The sequence below is a fragment of the Pseudorca crassidens genome, chromosome 9 (genome assembly GCF_039906515.1).
Source record: "Pseudorca crassidens isolate mPseCra1 chromosome 9, mPseCra1.hap1, whole genome shotgun sequence".
NCBI classification, from domain to species: domain Eukaryota; kingdom Metazoa; phylum Chordata; class Mammalia; order Artiodactyla; family Delphinidae; genus Pseudorca; species Pseudorca crassidens.
This window is the reverse complement of record NC_090304.1, coordinates 50,302,160-50,326,584: the sequence shown is the minus strand read 5'-3', so window position 1 is coordinate 50,326,584 and position 24,425 is coordinate 50,302,160. Positions and strand designations below refer to the sequence as shown.

The window sequence follows — 24,425 nt, the reverse complement described above, 5'->3', positions numbered from 1 at the left end:
CTTGCATCTTCTCGATCTTTGCCTCCATTCTTTTTCCGAGGTCCTGGATCATCTTCACTACCATTATTCTGAATTCTTTTCCTGGAAGGTTGCCTATCTCCACTTCATTTAGTTGTTTTTCTGGGGTTTTATCTTGTTCCTTCATCTGGTAAATAGTCCTCTGCCTTTTCATTTTGTCTGTCTTTCTGTCAATGTGGTTTTCATTCCACAGGCTGCAGGATTGTAGTTCTTCTTGCTTCTGCTGTCTGCCCTCTTCAGCAACCATTCTGATTGCTGAGAAACATTAGGAGCCAATCTGAGTGCCTACCAGCTTGTGTGTGCCAGCGTCTTCTTGGGCACTGATCTAGCCACGGAGGCAGTGAGACCACAAAACTGCTGTGCCCCAGGGCTCCCCAGCAGGGGCAGCTGTCAGGCTGTATCTCCCCACCACCATTGCTGTGGCCCAAGTGCTTCTTCTCCAAAGTCCCAGCTCAGTCATGGTCATAGCACAAATCCTGTCAGCATGACTGGAACCAGTTGGATTTTTTCCCGTGGAGGTTTCCTGGAAACTGAGGAACATAGAGAAATCTAAGAATATTAAAAATAGTCAAACTAATATGTTACTGGGCTTACCATATTCACTGTAGCAATTTACCTCACAGTTCTGCTCTCTCTGTCCTGTTTGAAAAGCCTCCTCAGAAAATCTGACTTTCGAACTTTAAGGCTCTTCTACATCCTGCTTCCTTCCCTCTCCTCTCTTTGGAGCAGTGGTCCCAGGCCCAAAGTCCTCCTAAGGCCATAAGTGGTTCTCTTCTTGTGACTCTGTCAGTGGGTTTGCTGGAGAGGTTTTCATATCACTGGCAGGAATCCTGTCAGTAAGGAATTCAGAATCTGAGAAAACAAGGTTTGACTCCCAGCTGTCAGTCTGAGAAAACAAGGTTTGGATCCCACCTGTGCCATTTGTTAGCTCTGTGACCTTGGGAAAGTAGCCTAACCTCTCTAGCCTTAGATTTTTCATCTGCAAAGTGGGATGATGATTGACCTACCTCACACCTTTGCTGTGAGTATTAAATGAGAAAATTAAATGAGAAAAACCAGCGAGTGCTGTGCCTGGCACATACCAGGTGCTCAATACATAGTAGGTGTTGTTTTTGAGTGTTGTTAATTACACTAAGTGTTCGCCCCTGAACTAGCAAAATAAATTAAGATAATGGGTAGGATTTTCTGGATAATCTATTTTTACCCTCTTCATTTTTCTTAAGCTCTTAGTGTGCATTCAGAGACCCCAGCAAATGAACACAAGGTAAATGGATATTAAGGTGGAGCAGAAAGGCACCCAGCCTATCATGCTTAGTTTTACTACATTTTTTTAGAACCCATGTATATTCAGAGTTTTGTTTAATGTTTGTAGCATATTACTTTGACAGCATACTTTTGTGTATTTTTTACATATATTCATTGTATATGTATATTATAAAGCACATAAAATAATAATATTTTAATAACATTATTAACTATTACTAATAGTGACCAATGTTTATTGAATGCCTTTTTAGAGATAGGCATTACGTGAGACTTAAATCACTAAATCCTTAAAACTGTGTAAGTAGTATAGCCCCATTTCATAGATGATGAAACAGAAATTTGGATTGTTTGGTAATTTACCCAAAGTCGCCCCCTTGGAAGTGACCCACCACTTCATTTTACAGATGAGGAGGCCATGAGGCCGGAAGCAGAATGGAGCTTGCCTGGGTCACAGTTTCCTCCCAGCACTTTTCCAGGCTCAGGGAGATATTTTGTAGCTCAACGGAGAACCATTTCAGTCTGCCTTACTGGGAGTCTATAAGGTTCCTGAAGATAAATGTCAAATCTAGATCCCTTATCTGTCCTGCCCTCAACTCTGCTCTTCATTGACAGGCCCCACCCCACCCCTGCATTCCTCCCAGCCAAGCCGGCTCCCCTCTGTCCCAAGAACCCCCATTCCAGTCAGAACTGACTTCTCTAGCCCTAAACACACAGCTTACTTCTTCCTACCTGTGAGCCTTTGTAGCACTTCCAACTCTACCCCTGTTCTCCTCACACCCCTATCTAGATCCTGTTCGTGGTTCATTGCCCCCTTCAAGCCCTTCCTTTTCCAGAAAGCTCACCCTCCCTAATAATAATAGCTGCCATTTATTAGATACCCACTCTATGTGAGGCAGAGTACCAGATACTGTATATGTATTACCTTCATTCTTTGCTGCAGTATTGCAAAACAGATTGCGTTATAATCATTTTCCACTTGAAGCTCAGACAGATTTAGTGCTTACTACCCTACAGCTTGTAAGAAGTAGAGCTGTGATTTAAACCGAGTCCCATGTGAATGCAAAGTATGTGCTTTTCTTACTGCAGTTCACTGCTAGTTCCAGCCCATGTTGATCTTTCTTATCAACATTTCCACAGCCTTAAATTCTGAGCCAAATGGTATCATGTTTAGTTTTCATCTCATTGTCTTTCTCCTCAGTTGCTTCATGCGTGTGTCTCCTCACCCAGGCCATGCTGTCACAGCCAGGTAGATGGCATCTCCTCCTGCCTTCACCATAGCTAGTCACACAAGGCTGACTGGGCACTCAGAAAGCACACAGTACAGAGTCTGGCCAGTTGATTGACTGGTTGAATAAAACCTTGTTTATTCTCCAGAGTCTACCCAGCAGGAGGGTACAGCAGCTGGGCAGGCTGACTGGTCTCCAGGATCCTCCATTCATTTGGATGGGAGGCCCAGGAAGGCTGCATAAGAATCCCTCTCTGAGGCTGAGCTGAGGCTTCCATCTCAATGCCCTTTTGTTTGCGAGGATAGCACCCAGGCCTCCCGGGAAGTCTGTGTATTTGACCAGCTTTTGCAGATAGTGAGCAGGGACCGAATGTAAAGCACAAACAATTGGAGGAGGCCCCTGAAATTCCCAGGGGTTCAGAGTCCAGCAGGCAGAGCAGTATCCTTCCCAGGGCCAACTGGGACTCAGGTACAGCCCCCGAATGGGTCTGTTAGGACCCAAGGCACTTTTGTCTCCAGCCTCACTTCCTGTCCAGTATTCATGTCTCCTCTTTAGGTTCTCTGATGGGCAACATCCAGCCCTCAGTTAGGCACCTCTAGGTATGAGGCACACTCTCCCTCCTGAATGATAAGCAGACTGATTGGTCAAACATTTACTCATTCATTTTATTTTTCCTTTTGAGATATAATTCGCATATCATAAAATTCACCCTTTTAAAGTATACAGTTCAGTGGTTTTTTAATATAGTTGTAAGATTATGCAACCATCGCTGCTCTCTAATTCCAGAACATTCTCATCACCATTTCCCCCCAAAAAACCCAGTCCCATTAGCAGTCACTCCCCATTCCCCCTTCTCCCAGACCCTGGCAACTGCTAATTGACATTCTGTCTCGATGGATTTCCCTATATGGGTATTTCAAATAAATGGACTCATACAATATGTGGCGCCTTGTCACTGGCTTCTTTCACTTAATATGTTTTCAGGGTTCATCTCTGTTGTAGCATGTATCAGTACTTTGTTCCTTTTAATGACTGAATAATATTCCATGTATAGATATACTACATTTTATTTATACATTCATCAGTTGATGGACATTTGTGTTTTCACTTTTTGACTATTATGAATAACACTACTATGAACATTTGTGTACAGTTTTCGTGTGAATGTATGTTTTTATATCTATACCTAGGAGTGGAACTGTCAGGTCATATGGTAACTCTATGTTTAACATTTTGAGAAACTGTCACACTAGTTTCCAAAGTAACTAAACCATTTTAACATTCTCACCAGCAATATAGAATATGAGGGTTCTGATTTCTCCACATCTTTGCCAACATTCGTTGTCATTTTTATTAGAGCCATCTTTAGTATGTGTGTAGTGATATCTAGTTGTGGTTTTGGTTTGCATTTCCTTGGTAGCATCTTTTAATAAGTTTTTTGGCCATTTGTACATTTTCTTTGCCATTTATTCATTCTTAAGGCCCATCATGAGCAGTATGCCCCACTTGGCATTGAGGAGGACCATAAAGATGTATCCTCATGACCTTTGCCTTTCAAAGAACTTTCAGTCTGGTAAGAGAATTGTAATTAGTACATACGAAAAGTTAAGTCTCCATAGACAAGGGGGCATTTAGTCTGGGCCTGGAGATGGGTAGTATTTGGATACAAGGAGCTCAGTGGAAAGACATTCTGGGCAGTTGGAATAATGTAAGCTTAAGCACTTTGTAATTAGAAAAGTATTATATTTTATGTCGTGGTGAATTCTGACGTAATACTGTGAAAGCACCTGGCATAGCACTTGACACGTGGTGGGCTGCTGTTATGGAGTTAGCGCTCTCTACTGCTCCCCTCTTTGGTCCCTGCTCTGTCTTCTAGGACTACACAGCTCCCTTTTCCTGTTCCAGACTTTTAAATATTAAGAGACAGAACTCCAAGCCAAATAACCCTTGGTTCTCTAAATTGTGATTTCAAGTCTTGTCCTCATCCTAGTCATTTTCTAATGAAGTGGCCACAAAGTTTTTGGTGCCCCTTCTGAATTCCAGTGTGGCATGACCATTATTGGGAGGAGCAGGGCAGTGATCCCCTTTTTAGAGATTTTAAGAATCTATTAACATGGCCTGAGCTTGCATTAGCTTTCTTGGCAGCTGCATTATACTCCTAGAGTCTGTTAAGCTTGCAGTCAGCCCAGTCTACAGAAAACTAGGGCTTCCTGTACTTCTTTTTTTTTTGTTTTAATATCTTTATTGGAGTATAATTGCTTTACAGTGGTGTGTTAGTTTCTGCTGTATAACAAAGTGAATCAGCTGTACATATACATATATTCCCATTTCTCCTCCCTTTTGCGTCTCCCTCCCACCCTCCCTATCCCACCCCTCTAGGTGGTCACAAAGCACTGAGCTGATCTTCCTGTGCCATGCAGCTGCTTCCCACTAGCTATCTATTTTACATTTGGTAGTGTATATATGTCCATGCCACTCTCACTTCGTCGCAGCTTACCCTTCCCCTTCCCCGTGTCCTCAAGTCCATTCTCTACATCTGCATTTTTATCGCTGTCCTTCCCCTAGGTTTTTTTTATAGATTCCATATATATGTGTTAGCATACGGTATTTGTTTTTCTCTTTCTGCCTTCACTCTGTATGACAGTCTCTAGGTCCATCCACCTCACTGCAAATAACTCAATTTCGTTTCTTTTTGTGGCTGAGTAATATTCCATTGTATATATGTGCCACATCCTCTTTATCCATTCATCTGTAGATGGAAACTTAGGTTGCTTCCATGTCCTGGCTATTGTAAATAGTGCAGCAATGAACATTGGGGTGCATGTGTCTTTTTGAATTATGGTTTTCTCAGGGTATATCCCCAGTAGTGGGATTGCTAGGTCATATGGTAGTTCTGTTTTTAGTTTTTTAAGGAGCTTCCATACTGTTCTCTGTAGTGGCTGTGTCAATTTACATTCCCACCAACAGTGCAGGAGGGTTCCCTCTTCTCCACACCCTCTCCAGCATTTATTGTTTGTAGATTTTTTGATGATGGGCATTCTGACCAGTGTGAGGGGATACCTCATTGTAGTTTTGATTTGCATTTCTCTAATGATTAGTGATGTTGGGGCTTCCTGTACTTCTATAACCTACCAATTAGATTTGTTTGCCAAGCTTGTTTTAACCAAGACGACTTTAAAGTATTGTATTGCCATGCAGCTGTGAAAGTGGTGGTGGTAGTATGGAGACTACCACGAAGAAGAAGGGATGGATCTGGCCTTTCTCATCTTCAGTCTAAGAGAAGGGGTCTCTTCCAGGGGAGAAAGTTCTAGACAGCAGAACTAATCAGAGTATCTCTATCCCTCAGATAACCTCCTTTTCACTTAAGGCTTTTCCTACTTTATCATTTTCTGTCAATTGGTTAGTCCCATCAGATACTTGTGCTGGCCCCAGGCTAAATGTGGGAAAAAAGGGAAGAAGATGGAATATGTGCCCTGGAAGGCAGTGTGGTTCAGTAGAGAGAGCATGGGGTCCAGTCCCAAGCTGCCACTTAACTGACCATGTGATCTTAAGCAAGTCAGTTACCCTCTCTCTATATGACTCAGGCTCTTCCTCTAATCACAGGACCAGTTAAGATTATAAATGTCAAGTGCCTGATGCATAGTAGGCTGCTCAAGAAACGTGAGCACTTTTGAACTCCACCATTCAAGAGCTTTGCAAGACCGGAAGAGCCAAGCATGCAGTGTGCTCACTGACCCTGTACAAACAGCTCTCAGAACACCTGTGATCCTTTAAGCACTTATTTGTGTACTTACTTGTTCCATTTCCCCACCCCCAGTTCAGACTGCGAGCTCCTTGTGGGCAGGATCCGTGTCTGATTCATCTGTACCCTCAGTGCCCAGCACAGAGCCTGGTTGGAGAAGGGGCTACTTAAGTTTTGTTACTGGGACAAACCTGAATTAATGAAGTCCAGATTTTGTCCCTCCCCATCTAGAGGGCCAGGTACTGTGGTTGGCTTTGCACAGTCCATTCTTTACTGAAAATCTCATAGGGTTCTGGAGCTTAGCAGTAGTGGGCCAAGTGCCAACCCAATTTAAGAAATTTGAGCCACTTCTGTGTCTCGTTGCCATAGTATGACAAGCTTCCTATCAACCAGCCAACTGCCCAGCTGCCCTACTGCCCTCTGTGGCAGCCTAGAGGCCTGCCGTGGTGCCAGTAGGTGGCGCTCATGGCCCTTTCCCACACTTCACTGCCTAGACAGACTTTGCCTTCTTGTCAGCAAGGCAGCTGCTGACTGGGACATAGCTTAGAGCCCAGAGGTACCCAGATGAGAGTGAGGTACCCAGATGAGAGTGCCCTGGACCGCCCCCTCCCCTTTCTGGCCTTGTTGGTTTTTCTGTTTTATTGAGTCCCAGCCATGGCACACACTGCTCGAGGAAGTACAGATGTTTCCCATAGAAGATCCCAGGAATTCATTAAGGGAATCTGTGCTTCTGCCCATCCTTTGTGGCACAACTCATGCCTCTGCCTCCAAGAAGTCATCCCTGTGGCTCTTGCTCTGCCCTACACTCACATGGTACCTTGCTTGTATTTTAGCTGTTTGCCAGGTGTGTAGCTATCCAGTGAACACCTTGAAAACAAGAACACTGCGTAATTCATCAAACTGCCCTCAGTATCCTGCTCAGAGTCCTATAGTAACCAGTTTCATGAAAAGTTTGTGGAATGAATAGTTGAATAATAGGCCGTGGTTCCTCAAAAAAATTGTTATCCAAATTGAAGGACAATCTACAAACTAGCCTGACTCTGCAGAAATGTCTATATCATGAATATATATCAAAGAAAAGTTGAGGAACTGTTCTAGATGAAAGGAAACTGAAGGCACATGCAATGCTTGATTCCAGTTTTTTTTTTTAATATATTTATTTATTTATTTATGGCCGCATTGGGTCTTCATTGCTGCACGCAGGCTTTCTCTAGTTGTGGTGAGTGGGGACTACTCTTCGTTGTGGTGCGCAGGCTGCTCATTGCGGTGGCTTCTCATTGTGGAGCACGGGCTTTAGACACGTGGGCTTCAGTAGTTGTGGAGCGTGGGCTTCAGTAGTGGTGGCTTGTGGGCTCTAGAGCACAGGCTCAGTAGTTGTGGCGCACAGGCTCAGTAGTTGTGGCGCACGGGCCTAGTTGCTCCACGGCATGTGGGATCTTCCCAGACCAGGGATCGAACCTGTGTCCCCTGCATTGGCAGGCAGGTTCTTAATCACTGCGCCACCAGGGAAGTCCCTGATTCGAGTTTTGATCCTGGATTATAGCTGGATCTGGGGCAGAGAGGGGATTGCTATAAAGCAATCCCCTATAAAATCCCCTATTAAAAAAAAATTGCTAAAAAAATTATTTGGATAATTGAAGAAATTTGAGTACGGGATATATATTAGATAAAAATATTTTATCAATGCTAAGTGTTCTGAATTCAATCATTATTGGTTAGTGGTTATGTAAGAGAGTGTCCTTATACTAGGAAATACGTGCTGAAGTATTTGGGAATAAAGGGGTATAATGTCTGAAACTAACGCTCACATGGTCTAGGAAAAAAGAGAGAAAGAAAAGGAGTGGAGTGGTAAGGCACATGAGGCAAAATGTAATGAGAATCCAAGTAAAGGATATACCTGAGTTTTGTGCGTTTGTGCTATTTTTTAACTGCTTGGTAAGTTTGAAATCATTTCAAAATAAAAAGTTAAAAATAATAATAATCTATGCACTTTAATGTGTGCCAAGTTCCTCCTAGAAACTGTAAGAAAGGTGGGACAAAGAATGGTCCCACCTTTGGCTTTTATTCTGTTTAATCCAGCAGTATTCAGTAAAGTTCTGATACAGTTCTTCCACTGTATGCCTTTTTTTTAAATAATAAATTTATTTATTTATTTTTTGCTGCGTTGGGTATTCGTTGCTGCGGTGCGGGCTTCCTCTAGTTGCAGCGAGCAGGGGCTACTCTTGGTTGTGGTGCGCAGGCTTCTCATTGCGGTGGCTTCTCTTGTTGTGGAGCACGGGCTCTAGGCATGCAGGCTTCAGTAGTTGTGGCACTCAGGCTCAGTAGTTGTGGCTCGCGGGCTCTAGAGTGCAGGCTTAGTAGTTGTGGCGCACAGGCTTAGTTGCTCCGCGGCATGTGGGATCTTCCCAGACCAGGGCTTGAACCCTTAGTCCCCAGCATTGACAGGCAGATTCTTAACCACTGTGCCACTAGGGAAGTCCCGTCTGCTGTATGCTTTTGAACACATAAAACAATGGTAATGATGATAGCTAACACTTGGAAGTGCTTATGCATACATTATTTCCTTTGGTCATCTCAGCACCCTTGTTAGGTAGGTCTAGCAGACTGATAAAGTAGGATGGCTGAGGTTCAGAGAGGTAAAGATGACCTGCCCAAAGTCACACAGCCTGGAAGAGACAGGTGCAGGCTTATATCCGCATCAGTCTGTTCCAAGGCTGGTGCTTTCTGAGCCTCCATATCTGTATGTATAAAAGGAAGGATTGGACAGATTGATCTCAGTGGATCCTTCTTTACATCTGGAAATTTTAAAACTTTATACAATAGGAGGTAACTGGTTATGAAGCATGCAGGCACATTACACAGCACACCTCATTTGTTGTTGGTGCTGCCTAAGTGCCAGTCCTCCTCCCTCACTGCCCACCCACTGCCCCTTGGAGTAGTCCAGATATGGCCGCGCTGGGATGGGCTACCTCACTGGGAATGAGAGCATCTGGAGAGATTCCTAGGGGCAGGGCCCTGAGCCAGCCCTTGAATGAGAGTGCTCAGTCCAAGCAGTGAAAGCAAAAGATGCCAGGGAGGCCTCATGTCTGTGGAGTTGGAGCACCTGGACCTGCCTGAAGTCAGCTGGCCGAGGCTGGGGTCTGAGAGCAGCATTTCCTCCCTTGCCCCACCCTTCCCAGCCCAGACCCACCGGGTAGATAAGGCACAGATGGAGGCAGTGTGTGGATTCTAGCCCCAGGCGCCTTGCCTCTGCTCAGACAGCAGGGCCTGGTGCTGTTATTACTGTAAACAGGACCTTCTGCGAGGCTCCAGCCAGGGCCCTGTTGCCCAGATAGCAATTATGATTGAGTCTGCATGGCTCACTGCTTCCAGGCCTCTGATGCAGGTGGGACAGGGCTCCCACCCTTCAGCCCCCTCCCCAGCTGCAGCTGAGGGCAGTTCATGTGAAGGGTCCGGAAATCAGTTGGAACAATGCACGATTGAAGTTCAGTGGCCGCTTTATATTGATTGGTCATAAAGAAGAAGAAAGAAAAACCAAGTGTTACCTCCCTCCCCTGAGTGGAAGAGCTGTTAGCCATAATAACTCAAAACTGTCCTGTATCCCTGTCTGGGACTCCCTCCCTCCTATAAACAGCAAGCCTGAGGAGTTGACTTTTCTTTGGAAGTCATGCTGGTGCCCGTGTCTGCCAGGAGTTCACTTCTGTTTTGATGCTGTACATATTTAGAATCCTAAGATTTTAGAACTGGCAGGGACTTGAGAAATCATTTAATTCAGTTCCCTTATTTTATTGCAGAGAAAAGTGAGACAGATTTATCCAGGTCACACAGCTAGTTACTGAGCGAGCCATGACTAGAACCCATGGCCTTCCAGCCCCAGGCCTGTGTCTAAGCGTCCTCAGCCCTGAGAATGAGGACATTTTCCTCACCCACATCTTCCACATATACACAGGAGCCTAAGTTCTTGGAAGAAGACAGGCACATGAGTATAGGTGAGAGATTTGTATAGGGAAGTGCTACAGGCATTCATTTGTTCAACCCCTGAGCCCTCTGGCGTGGGCTGCTGTGCCAGCACCAGAAGTCAAGAAACAAGGCATGTCCTCATTTCTAGGGGGCCATGCTGACTACTGGGAAAGTAGGACAAGGAAACTGTATGACAGCTGTTGACACAGGCTAGCACAGGGCACCATGGCTGCACCAAGGCTGTCTTAGGGAAGGCTTCTGGGAGGAAGAAAGGGTAAGTTTTTCTTTCTCGTTTTTTTTTGTTTTTTTTTTTTTAATTGGAGTATAGTGGATTTACAGTGTGTTAGTTTCTGCTGTACAGCAAAGTGAATCAGTTATACGTATACCTATATTCACTCTTTTTTAGATTCTATTCCCATATAGGTCATTACAGAGTATTGAGTAGAGTTCCCTGTGCTATCCAGTAGGTGCTTATTAGTTGTCTCTTTCATATGTAGTAGTGTGTCTCTGTCAAGCCCACTGTCCCAGTTTACCCCTCCCCCGCACTCCTCCCCACACTGCCTTTCCCCCTTGGTAACCGTAAGTTGTTTTATACATCTGTGACTCAGTTTCTGTTTTGTCAGTTGGTTCATTTGTACCTTTTTTTTAGATTCCACATATAAGCGATATCATATGGTATTTGTCTTTCTCTGTCTGACTGACTTCACTCAGTATAAGCTCTAGGTCCAAAGTTCTTCTTTTCCTAAGAAATTTTTTTTTAAGAGTAATAGTATGCTTATTGTTACAAAAAAACAGCAACAGAACTTCAAACAATACAGAAGAGTTCATAGCAGGAAGTGAAAGTTTGAATCCCTTACCCCCACTTCCCCAAAAGAGATAACCACTGCTGCCTGTTTGGTCCGTAGCCTTCAGGACTCTCCTGGGTCCCTGATAGATGGGAGCAGCTTTTCTTCCCTTGATTACTCACTCTTATGTGGAAATCTTCAGCTCTTGGGCTGGAGAACCCTTATTCTACCACTGCCCTTGCCTGGGGATTTGAGACCATCCATTATCAATCCACAGAAAATTTGGAGCACTTATATTCCAAGTTCTGTGTACACCTTGGATCTATCATCCTAGTTTGCTCTGTTGCTTCCTTAAAATGAGGTAGACACTCATTGGAAAATGATGATAGTAATGAAATACACTCTTCCATTTGTATAGCACTTTTATCGCATACCAAGTGCTTTTATATATTTTGTCTCGTTTCTTCATGGTGCCCCTGAATGACATATGGAATAGGGCTGGTGGAGTCCTCTCCCTTTTTTTTAACAGTTTTGGAACAGGCTCTGAGAGCAGGAGCTGTTATTCAGGTGAGGAGACCAAGCGAGATTGAGAGAGGTTGAGTCACTGGTTCGTCCATGACTACCCACCCAGTAAGTGCCAGAGCCTGCATTTGAACCAAGGTCTCTCTCGCTTATTTTCCTGCCCCTCTCTACTGCCTGAGAGTTGTACATGAGCTGGGATTCAACTCTGGACTGCTAGTGTGGTCTCCTCTCCATCATCTACCCTGGGTTTAGTGTCACCCACCACTGCCCTGCCAAGCAGGAGACCTAGTTCATTAGGGAAGGGGCTTCCACAAGTCTGGAGTGAGCCCAGAAAGGCCTGCAGTGCCCACCCTCACTTCTCAGCCCCTGGCCACAGGCAGCTCTGCCCTGAGTGGCAACCTGCATTAAGCCTTTCACTCATCATCTCAGGGATGATGGAATCCTAACCTTTTCGGAGACACCATGCTCTGTCACAAGCATTGCTCTTTTTAAAAGAGATTAATTCACTTGCCGCATTTTGTCCATTGGTGAAAATCACAGGGGAGAGCAAGGGTGGCTTTCTCAGGCCTCAGAGGCCCTTTCAGCTGCTCTCAGCAGGCATCCACCCGCCCAGCTGGCCCAGGACTTTGAAATGACTGCCCGCTGGGCATTCACTTGCAAAGCAACAAAATGAAATGGAGGAGACCTGGGTTTGTGAAATCCTAACTTTTGGGACTGCTCTGCACACAGAGGGGAAGTGGGGGAGAGGCCCACCCAGCTCTGAAAGAGGAGAAGTTGTTTGGAGTTGGGGTCACTGATGTTTTTGTTTGTTCTGGTCCTTCCTTGATTTACTAGGTGCCACCACTCCTTATGGAATTCTGCCATGTGGTGTCTCTTTTAATCCTTACAACTACCTTGCACAATAGGGATTAATAGCCCCCATGTCACAGCTAATAAGTGACAGAGCCAGAATTTGAACTCCAGCCTTTGGACTCCAGGGCCATTGCTTTCTCCTTTACACCTCAGCCCCAGGAGGCTGCAAAGGATGATAGCCAGTATGCTGGGCAGGGCTTAAAAGCTGGTGTCTCACTAAAAAACACTAAGATTTGCCTCCTGGAATGATCCCTTCAGGTTTGCAGAGCCCTTTCCTTCAGATTTCAGTGTCACCTCTTAAAACCCTAGTGGACCTATAAAGAGACTAAATCTCAGAGAGATAATATACCTTCTGTGGGGTGTCAGAGTAGGAGGTGGCAGAACTGGAACTAGAATGCAGGTCTCTTGCTTCTGCCCTGTGCTCCTTCTACACTGTTCATTGAAAGGATAGCAAGTTTGGAGAAGCCTTCTCTCCCAGCAGTTCCTCCTCTTGAAAGAAAACCCTGCAGTGTACAGAAAAGGAAACTTCAGCATGCTAATGTGCATATAATAAGTAGCTCAAAATTATTGGTAATCAGAGACATGCAAATTAAAACAACAATGTGAGATCCCTTTACACCTATTGAACTTGCAGTGATTAGGAAGTTGGCTACTGCCAAGTGTCCATGGTACACAGGAACACCCCTGTCCTGCTGGTGGGAGGGTAGATGGAGCAGTTGTCCTGTAGGACCCTGGCACTATTTAGTTAAATCAAGTGATATAAACCCTGTAACCCAGGGATTGCACTCTGAGTACATGCCCTGGGAAAATACTCACACAGGTCCAAAAGGGTATATGTAAGAGGATGTTCTTTGAGCATTGCTTTTGGTGGCTGAGAGATGGAGGTTAGCTGGGTGGGTATCCCTGGGAGAGCAGAGAGGGAAAATCTGGTGGATGTGCCATAGAGCATTAAGTAGCAACTTAAAAGTGGAATTATTGTATGAATTAGCAGTATGAACATATCTTAAAATGCAATTATGGACTTCCTTGGTGGCACAGTGGTTAAGAATCCACCTGCCAATGCAGGGGACAGGGGTTCAATCCCTAGTCCGGGAAGATCCCACGTGCCGCGGAGTAACTAAGCCTGTGCGCCACAACTACTGAGCCTGCGCTCTAGAGCCCACGAGCCACAACTGCTGAGCCCACACACCTAGAGCCCGTGCTCTGAAACAAGAGAAGCCACTGAATGAGAAGCCCGTGCACCACAACCGACAGTAGCCCTTGCTCGCTACAACTAGAGAAAGCCTGCGCGCAGCAGTGAAGACCCAACACAGCCATAAATAAATAAATAAATAAATAAATAATTTTAAAATGCAATTATTTGTGGAAAAAAGTAATAAATACACACACGCACATTTTATATATATATATATATATATATATATATATATATATATATACATATATATATATATATATATATATATATATATAAAAGTAAAGAAAAAATAAAAGAAAACCCTGCTTGGCTTAGGTTCTGGAAAGCAAGAACTTCAGTCGTCTCCTCCTCAGTAGCCAGTATGCGGCCAGGCACAGAGTGAGTGTTTGCATGTTTGTTGAATAAATGAACAAAGGAGTGCGTGAAGCCAGCCTGGCTGAACTACCCAGGTCATCCCATGTGACCCTGTGTTAGAATCCCAGGGTACTTGCCAACCTGCCACTACCAACTTGAGGCCAGATCGCTTTGTTCCTTCAAAGAGATAGAAACAGGGTAGCGTGGCAGGCAAAAACCACTTTGTACTGAGTACTTGCTATGTGCCAGGGACTGGGCTGGGATCCCTGCAAATTAGAGATTACTGTCCCTATTTGATAGGTGAGAAAACTGAGACTCAGAATTGATTTGCTCAGCATTATCTAGCTGAACCAGAATTTGAATCCACGTCTGACTTGCTCCAGAGGCTTTTATTCATCTTTTTCTTTTTATTACACTACCCTCAGCCCTTAAGGGGCAGGAAGAGGAGGCATCTCAATCTTCTTTCTTCAGCACTGCCTCCAGGGGAGTGCTGCTTCTAGAATTCTCAGGGCCCAGGCAGGGGAACACAGGTCACTGACCCACTAAAGGCATAAAGGATTCTGGCTGCACTGCGTTTCTTCTGTTCATGCGCACTTTCTCATTTCCCTGCCCTAGCTCATCTCCCTTGGTCTGTGTTACAGCAACCTCCAAATTGGTCTCCTTGTCCCCATTTTCTATTCTGTCTCCTTTCAAATTCAGCCTGCTTAAGCTATTAGGTTAATTCTATAAGTTCTTTTGCCCCAAACCTTCAGTGACAACCCCACTTGCCTATGGTGAGAGTCCAAGGAATGGCAAATAGGTTTCTTCTTATTGATGGTAGCTGATTGAAACCAGTGTTGAGAAGGATTCTGAGGCTCTTTCAAAGGCTCCATAGGAAAGAACTGCTGAGAGAGAGTCATGATTTCTGACTGAGATACAGGAGGGCAGGACCATAGCACACACATGCCAGGCATTTGTCAACCCTTTAGATTGGGTTTTTAACCTAGGGTCCACTATTGATTTCATGGGGACCTACGAACCCCTGGGCATTGTATGTAAAGAAAGATTTTTTTTTTTTTTTTTTGAGTGTGTGTGTGCCTGTGCACTTTTCTGAAAAGAATCATCAGCTTTGATGATTTATCCTCAGAGGAGTCCATGGCTTAAAAAAGGTTTATGCCTACTGCCTTGGCCTCCTAGCTTGGCTTTTGAGGCCCTGTGGTAGGCCCTGCCTACCTTGGCAGCTGCCTGTTTCTGTGCTGCTAACTGTCACACAGATGGATCTACCTGATGGTCTCTGAGTATACTTTCTCATCCCTTCCCTGCTTCTGAATAGTATCTTGTGTCTTTTGTCTTGACTGGCATGCACTTCCTCCCTCTTCTGTAAATTGTTCCTATTCTTCAAGGCATAGTGCAAGTCTTTTCCCGCAGACACCTCTCATCAGCCCTTCCTGATTTTCTGGTCTTACAGACTGAGGGCCAGAGAAGTGAAGCCATCCAACCAGAATCACAGTTAAAATCAGACTCCAGTCTCTCAGTTCGCAGAAACTTGCGCTCTCCACAGCACCACTTGGCCTGCTAAACAAGGGAAGGTTTTGTGCAAAGAGAGATTTCTGTCTCAGAAAATTATCCCCAGGGTTCTTAGCCTCTTTAACACCTTTGGCTATGGACAGTTGTTTCTGCATAAAGGATGCTTAACAGTGTATGTGGTAAGAGGAAGAGGCCCAGGACTTTGACCAGAAGAAACCTTTCAAACTAGAGGTGAGAGAAGAGGGTTTCCCAACCTCCTCTCTCAACACTCCCCTCGCACTTCGTGCCTGAGTCGTGCCAGACCTCTTTCAGGGCCTCATATACCCCGTGCTGCCTTCTACTCTGATGAGAGGCTTTACCTCTGCCTGGAACACTCCTTCCCTCCCTTGCCCCCTTTTGTCTTGCTAACTCTCTATCATCACTTCCTCTGAGAGGCCTTCTGGGTCATTAAGGCTAGGTTAGGTTCCCTGGTTGTACATTTGCAACTTGAGGCCCCCTTCCTAGCACTCGTCTGATGTGTAGCAATGTGCTTGCTGGTCTGTCTTCCCCTCAGGCTTTGACAGTGCCTGTCTCATTCCCTGCATCAGCACAGGCTGAGTGAACGAATGAGTACATGATGTGTCTCTTCATCCTCCCAAGCCTTTATCACCTGCTTACCTCAGCAGCACAGAGGTTAGACTTGGCTTGGTCCAGAGGGGCATTTACTACAGATTATGGCATAAGAATGGTGCTAGGACTCAACCCCAAGCCTCTTGACTCTCTGCCAGTGCCCTTTCGTCTAGAACGCACTGAAGAGTAGACAGCTTCCCAGTTCCCCCTAATGCCCATTCCTCATAAGCAGCTCCTGCCTTGTTGGTGAAACACTTGACTTTTGGTCTCCCTGTTTCCTGGCCTCCTACAGCACTTATGGTGGGAAACCACACACGACAGGCTTTGTTTTCCTGCTATCCTGAGTCCTCCCTCCACAACTAAATTCCTTAGGGCAAACCCCATGTCTTCTCCACACTCCCATCCCAGAATTCAGCACAGGGCCAAGCATATGTCATGCTGATTTGCTGGAGTCCATTTAGTCTTTTCTCTTCCATGTTACATGGAGTCAGGTTCAGTGTAGAGGAAGGTTGGTGAGGTGAGAAGGATTCAGGCTGCAGAGCCATTATTGACTTGGGTTCCAGTCACTGTACTGCCCCTTAACTAGCTTTGTGACCTTCAGCGAGTCATTTCCCCTCGCTGAACTTATTACCTCATCCATGAAAAGAGGAGATTAATACCAGCTCCTTAAGCTTGTGTGAAGAGTGAATGAGAGCATGTATGTAAAGTTCTGGGGCAGTTCCTGCTTGTAGGAGGTGCTCAGTAAGAGTTGGTTCTCTTTGTTCTCCTCTCTATCCACCCCCACATTATAGGGCCCCCTGCTACTGGGACCCAGAATTCAGGCTTTTAGTGGTACACTTAAAAACTTTTGTTAACAGCTACTGAGCTCCTACTGTGTACTAGGCACTGGCATATAGAGTCAAATAGGCTCATATGGACTTTTCTAGAAACCTAATCTAGCATTTCTAACATTCTTTCCATCTTCCCTTGCATTCAGAGTTCCAATTTCCAGACAGCGACCATACAAATAAACTTGAGAAGTGGGATTCTTCCGTAAACCGGGAGCTACATAGATGAGAAGTGTCATTGGGCATTTGGTGCTAAGCATGGGGGAATTCTAAGGAAGGAGGAGAGATCTGTGGACTGGATGAGTCAGGAAAGCCTACTTGGGAGAGAGTCCTCAAGCCAGGGTTGTATCCCATTATATGAAAGTAGGTTTAGAATAGGCAGAGAGGCAGGGAGAGAGCATTCTGGACAGGGGGGAAGGCACATTCTTTCCTCAGTAGGCTGGGAGGATGACAGCAGAGGCAAACTCATTTAAGGGAAGAGGGAGAGAGGTAGGAGAAGGCTGGGGTCAAGGGAGAGTGACCAGAGGAGCTGGGATGGGTATTTAGTTCTCAAAGCCCTATAACTATTTCCAAATTCATCTAGCCTCCCTGTTTATTGATTTTTCATTTCTTCCACTCTTATGTCCATGATAAGCCATATACTGAAAATATTTCTGTCTCTTTCTAGGCTGTTGTCGGAAGGTGCTGATGTCAATGCAAGGCACAAACTTGGCTGGACAGCACTCATGGTGGCAGCCATCAACCGAAACGACAGGTGAGAGATCTCCTTCCACATGGGGCTCCCTTTGCCAGAGCTCTGCAGACCACGATCCTGAACCCTCTCCCACCCTTGCCTGTCCCCCTGCTGTCTTCTTGAAAGGCAGGGAAATGGACTCAGCCTAAGGAACTACACCTGGTGCAGGTCTACACCTGGTGCAATGGAAAGTATAGGAGATGTGGAGAGGGAAGATGTAGCTCTGGATCGCAGCTCCATCCTTCATTGACTTTGTGACCTTAGGCGAGTCATTTGCTTTATTGAAGCAACAAAATGTTTGAAAGCCTGTTGTAAGTGGTTAAGTGTACCTGTGTAAGTTATCATTATGATTACGTTATCATTATCCATGTTGAACAGTCTGCAGTCACTGTCCCCAGCAAGGGCTCCATTGGGCTGTTCCTTTGGAAGTTCTTGTATAAACTAGGGCAGGTGGGGGTGTTCCTTCCCTCTCATTGGAGGCCCTGCTGTTTTCCTATATCTTCCCCATTCCCCCAGCATGCAGCTGTTGTGTAAAGATTGAAACAGTCTACTTTGTATATAGTTATCTCTACTTCTTACAACCACCCACAAGATATATATTATTATTTTTCATTTTGCAGCTGAGAAAACTGAAGCCCAAAGAGGTAAAGTGATTTGTCTAAGGTCACACAGATAGAATTTAGAACCTGGTCTGACTGCCTGCAGAGTTTGTGTGTTTTACTGTACCTCACTGCTGCCTCCCACTGCCAGATCCAGGGCTTGGGCTGGATGCTGCCATTACGTCGCAGTCTCTAGCTGTGATTATGCAAAAGAATTGATTGAAAAAGAGCAAAAAGAGATGCTTTCAAAGAAGGCAGACTGGGTGCTTTAGTAACAGCCACTGACATTGATGGTGGGAGGTAGAAGTTTTCATTTTCCCTTCAAGCAGATCTTTAAGGATTTTATCTGCCAGTACTGGCCACCTTTGGAAGGGTCATAAATGTGGTGGAAATCAACCAAACAGGTATTTTATAATGTCGGGGAGGCACTGCCTCAGACTGGCTGAGAGACTTAGCTGTACTGAGAGTTCTCTCTTCTCTGCTGCTCTGTTGTGAACTTGATCTCAGCACTCTTTCTCCTTATTTGCCCCTTTAGCTTTAAGCACATAGTCTTTAAAAGAAAAATTAATGTAAATAGGTTCCACAGTTGAGAGCCTGGAATCCAGTCCTGGCTCTGACCCTTAGCTGAATTTCAAAATTCTATGAACACCTTGTTTCTTCACCTGACATCAACTATTTCTACAAACATTTGGTAGATATCTACTCTGAACCAGGCTTTATGTTAATCACTGGGGAATCAGAGGCCTTGGGAGCTCGTGGTCTAATGTGGAAACGACAGGCAGGTAGAGAAACAGAGTATAGTGTAATCAGTGGTATCAGAGCAGTGTGGATAGGATAGTATCAAAGCAGAGGGGGTGAGGGGACTGAATCTCACCACAGAGCAGATAGATTCTTACTATATTCTTGTGAGAATCAAATGAGATAATGTATATGCTACAGGTTACAAATGGTGAGATGTTATTCTCTGCTGCTCACATTAGACCTCTACACACAAACACACATGTGCTTATTCTACCACTTATAACCCCCCTCCCCTGCCTCCACCCCCACCCACCAGTCTTTCCCAGCTTGCAGGTATCTCCATCTGCAAGAGGTAACCCGTGGTGGAGAAAAGGGAGGGGGTATGTGCCCTTCTATGTTTGATTTTATCAGCATTGAGACAGAATAGGAATTAACACTATACTTAAGAGTACTGCCAATCAGTGAGCACATAGCTAGTAGATGTGCTTTGAGGACACTTCTCTCTGAATCTAATGAGTTGTTGGTTTAACTGATTGCTCTGTCTTTATCCAGGGCCATTAGCAAATCAGTGATGCTCATTGAGCAAAGTGAGAGTGTTGGCTTGTATGTACTTGGTTCCTAGAACTAATTATTGGTGTTTTAAGCTTCTATTTTGTGCCCTCCTCTTCCTTCCGGTACCCAGTGAGGACAGATTTTTATAGAAAATAGCATACTCTCAGGTTGGCTTTATTTATTCATATCACAAAAATTGTTTGGCACCTACTGTTTGCCAGGCACTGTTCTTGACAGACAAATATCCCTATCCTCAAAGAGCTTATTTCTGTACAAGTGGTGGTCCCTGGGTAGAGAGAGGCAGGGACAGACAATAAACAATAAATACAATGCATAAGTAAACTATATATTAGAAGATAAGAAGTGCTAATGGAAAAAAAGGAAAAGTAGAATCTGGTAAAAGGGAATGCCAGGGTGGGTAGGCCTCATTGGTAAGGTGCTATGGGAGTGGTCTTGAAGGATTATCGTGTCCATCCCAGCACAATCTGCCAGTAAGTTTTTCTGTATTAGAAGTGTGCTGATTCTCATCTCATCAGTCACCAAACGCTTCTGGAATCATACTGGCCAAGCCTGAAATGCCACCACCTTTGAAATGGGTTGGGTCAAGGGCGAGTAGAGGGACAGCACCCCGTGATTCAAGGCTGAAAGTAGAGAACCTTCACCTCCTTTAGAATGTTGGCAGCCCACAAGCTCAAAGGAGATATCCTGAGAGAAGCCCAGTCATTTCACCCTCAACTGCCTTTAGTGCCTGGCTGCTTAATGTGTTAAGTCCTTGGGGATATGAACACAGTAGTCTCTATACTTAAGGAGATTATCTTCTTGTGAACCTTTATTTATATATGTATTTATTATTTTATTTAATTTTGAATAGTAAAGAGAGTGCTATTTTGTTTAATTTTGAACAGAAAATACAGTGTTATAGAACAAAATGTTAAAAATATGCATGGGAACTTATTTATAATTTATTCCCTCCTTTTATTTACAAAAAGGGTTTAAGGTGACTTAAATCAAAATACAAATATAAATGTACACAGGAGAGTTAAAACTGGATCAAGATCAGAAATCATATTGGTAAAAGGAAAGATAATTCTATCAGGATTGAACTAGAGATTTTCTTTTCCAAAAATAGGTTTATTGTTTTTGTAAAGAAAATATAGAGAAGAAAGTAGCCGTCAACTGAATCCCCTCTACCTAGAGACTGATCACTATATCTATATCTATATCTATGTGTCTAATTTTACATAAATGGGACCAGGCTGTACTCACTGTAAATCAGGTAATTAGTGGAATGGAGTATGAATTTAATTTGAAGTTTCCTGACAAGCAGGGCAAAAAAGGGATACAGAGAGTTTTGGTTCTTCAGGAGAGAGGAACTTTGTGCTGACATACCTTTATGTTATCATGTTATGCATCCAGCAGACTTTTTTAAAAACTAGACTGTGTCAGGTGCTGATATGCTAGGCTAAAGGGGATTCAGATACTAAGTAAGCATCACAGCATTTGCCTTAAGAAGCTTACTTGGACTGCTGACATCAAGGACTTGAGCATTGTGATGGCCATTGTCTTCAGTAGCCCTCCTGCCAAAGATTTACCAACATTCTGCTAGGACAATCCTTTTGCCAGCCTAGTAACAGCTTGGGTGTAGTGTTGACTTGAGGAGTAGTTGGCGGGGGCTGGCCCCTTCTCCACAGTGAGCCCTCCATAAGCCTCATGCCACAGGCACTTGTTTAGCCTGAGTCTGGGTGCCTCATTCTGTGTTGCACTCTGACCCAGCCCAGCTAAACGCTAAGCCACAGGGTCCCAGGATGACCACTGTGACTTAGCACAGCCTCTACTGGCTTGTGCAAATATACCCAGCCTTCAGCTAAATTCAATTAGTTTTTCTTTAAGAAGGGAAAGAAATCCAATTTTACTAAACATGGACAGACGGTGGAAGGCACTTTGATGTTACAACCTCTCAGTGATGCTTTACTTAGTCACAAGTTCATAAGCAAGAAGGCTTAATTACTTGGGAAAACACGGGATTAAAACTGGACACAATGGCTGAGTATCCGCTCTTGGGCAACTTGATTCGAACCCATGCACCCAGTTCGTGTGTGGTGCAAACTTTGATGTGTGCTGTGACAAGCTGAAAGTCATGACCCCCTCAGGGATGCTCCTTCAGATGGCATTTGCAGGATGTGTAGGCGGAGAGGCAGGGCCTGCCGGGCCTGTTTGCTCTACTTTGATGTCCAGGCAGCCACAGGCCGCACTGTTTGCTCTTTCACTGAGGGGTGGATTGGGAGCCTCCTACCTTTCCCAGTGGACAATGGCCAGCAATGGAGTGTGACGACTGTTGACCATTCCAAGAGCCTGGTGGACCAGAACAGGGCTTTGGGAGGTGCAGAGCCTGGGGGGCAAAAGCTATTTATAGGACAGCCATTTCTGCAGATGTAGCTTTCTTTAAAGCCTAATGGTGGTTGGGCGCTCATCATAGAGGTAAAAATAGTCTCATGAGTTTTAACAGGTACTGAGTACTGCTTGACCTTTTGTCCAATGACACTAAGGTATTTGTAAATTGAAAATTTAAGTCTGTCCTGTTTTCTTCATCAGCATGTATATGCAGGGGATAGTGGTTTGGAAGAAAAATGGTATTCTAATTCCTCAAAAAAGAAGCTGTCGAAACACGTCTGATAAAAGAATAGTATCCAGAAGATATAAAGAACTCTTACAAATCAGTAATTAAAAGGTAGCCCAATTTTTTTTTAAATAAATTTATTTATTTATTTTTGGCTGCACTGGGTCTTCGTTGCTGCGCGCAGGTTTCTCTAGTTGCGGCGAGTGGGGTCTACTCTTTGTTGTGGTGCGCGGGCTTCTCATTGTGGCGGCTTCTCTTGTTGTGGAGCATGGGCTCTAGGTGTGTAGGCTTCAGTAGTTGTGGCATGCGGGCTCAGTAGTTGTGGCTCACAGGCTCTAGAGCGCAGGCTCAGTAGTTGTGGCGCACGGGCTTAGTTGCTCCACGGCACGTGGGATATTCCCAGACCAGGGATCGAATCCACGTCCCTTACATTGGCAGGTGGATTCTTAACCACTGCGCCACCAGGGAAGTCCCAATAGCCCAATTTTTAAAAAATAGGCAAAAGATTTGAGCAGACACTTCACCAAAGAAGAGATTGATGGCAAATAAGCACATGAAAGATACTCAGCATTTAGGGGAATGCAAGTTAAAATCACAATGAGATACCACTACACACCTATACCAATGGCCAACATTTTTAAAACTGACAATACCAAGTGCTGATAAGGATGCAGAACAGTTGTCATCCCTGCTGATAGGAATTCATAATGGTATAGCCACTTTGGAATATACTTCAGCAGTTTCTTATAAAGGTAAAACATACATTTATCATTGCTGCTACAGCCCAGCAATACCAACTCCTAGATATTTGTCCATGAGAAATAAAAACATACATCTACAACAAGACCTGTATGCAAATATTTATAGTAGCTTTATTCATAATCACCAAAAACTTGAAATCACCCAAATGTCCATCATCTGGTGAATGGACAAATTATGGTACATCCATACAGTGGACTACTCAGCAGTAAAAAAAGAACAAACTTCTTGTACAGGTAACAACATGGTCAAATCTTTAAAGCCTTATGCTAAGTTAAAGCCAGACATGAAAAGCTACCTGCTGTATAATTCCATTTATATGACAGTCTGGAAAAGGCAGTACTATAGGGACGGAAATCAGGTTAGTGGCTGCTAGGGTTTAGGAGTGGGAGGAAGGGCCCAATGGAACTTTTGGGGTGATGGAAATACTCTAAGTGTTGATTATAGTGGTGGTCATAGAACTCATCAAACTGTACAATTTAAAAGGATGAATTTTACTATGCATAAATGATACTTCAATAAACAGACTTTTAAAAAGTTTTCAAAAAACCATCATATCTCTCTACATTTTCACTGTTAATTGTGACCTTTGGTGTACTGAGAATTCCTGTTAGTAGAGTTAAAATGAATTCATACTGTTTATAGTCACCTGGAATGTTTTGAATTCTTATAGTTGATGGTATCTTACATTGGAGTACTATATATTCTGATTGTTAGTAGAGAATAAAGATTTGTGGATTCACACGGTTCGTGATGTCATGAAGTACAGTTACTAATGAATAGTGATAAATTCACCTTATGAGTGGTATACAGTGGGCTCACAAAGTGTCATATGGTTCTTTATGGCGAGGAGAAAGTGCAGGGTTCAGGACTGGGAGCTTGCCTCTCATCCCACATCATTCTTGGTTTCCTTGTCCCTGGACTGCCACGCAGGGAGGATCACCTAAATAGCATGGCCATTGTGGAGCTTCAGGAACCAAAGATCCTGAAACAGTGGGGTGGTGAGGGGAGGTTCAGATTTGAGTCCACTTGGGCTTGCTGGTTGCCTTGAAAGCCCCTGCCTCAGAGAAGTGAGACTGCCAGGCAGAGAAGGAAGCTCCAGCAGAACTGTTTGAAATTCCCCACAAGAGTCTCCCTCCCTCCTTCTGCTTTTTCTCCCGGGGTGCGGGGTGCATTTCATCAGCATCGGAAGGACTGCTTCCCGGCACTGCCTTCCCTGCTTGGCTGGAGTCCCTGAGGAGCTGAGCTAATGAGTGGATAACACGCATTTGCCAAGGCCTTCCTGGATGTGGTACCTGGGCTTTGTTAATTTTAAAATGCCGCCATCCTTGGCTGAAGACCATTTAATTCCCTCTCATAGCAGTCATTTATTTTTAGCATTTGCTTATTTTCCCTCCACCTTACTAAGGGGAGGGGGGGCATTAAATCCTATCTTTAAGAACCCAGCAGCCCAAGCCAGATCGCTGACCTGCAGGAGAGGTTTTACAGGCCTCTCTGTGTGGCCGACAGCTCCACAAGTGTTCTTAGAGCAAAGAGCTGATGCTTCTCTTGCAGCTGGA

The 24,425-nt window shown here is 44.4% G+C and overlaps 1 protein-coding gene across 6 annotated transcripts in view; it reads left to right on the top strand.

Annotated features, from left to right (window-relative positions):
* Window positions 1-24,425, top strand: part of CLPB (ClpB family mitochondrial disaggregase) — a 169,289-nt gene that overhangs the window by 18,184 nt on the left and 126,680 nt on the right. For all 6 annotated transcript variants that reach the window (XM_067750221.1, XM_067750218.1, XM_067750222.1 and 3 more), the window contains exon 3: window positions 17,533-17,619. In XM_067750221.1, coding sequence (XP_067606322.1) covers window positions 17,533-17,619 — 87 coding nt within the window. The remainder of the gene's footprint in view (window positions 1-17,532; window positions 17,620-24,425) is intronic.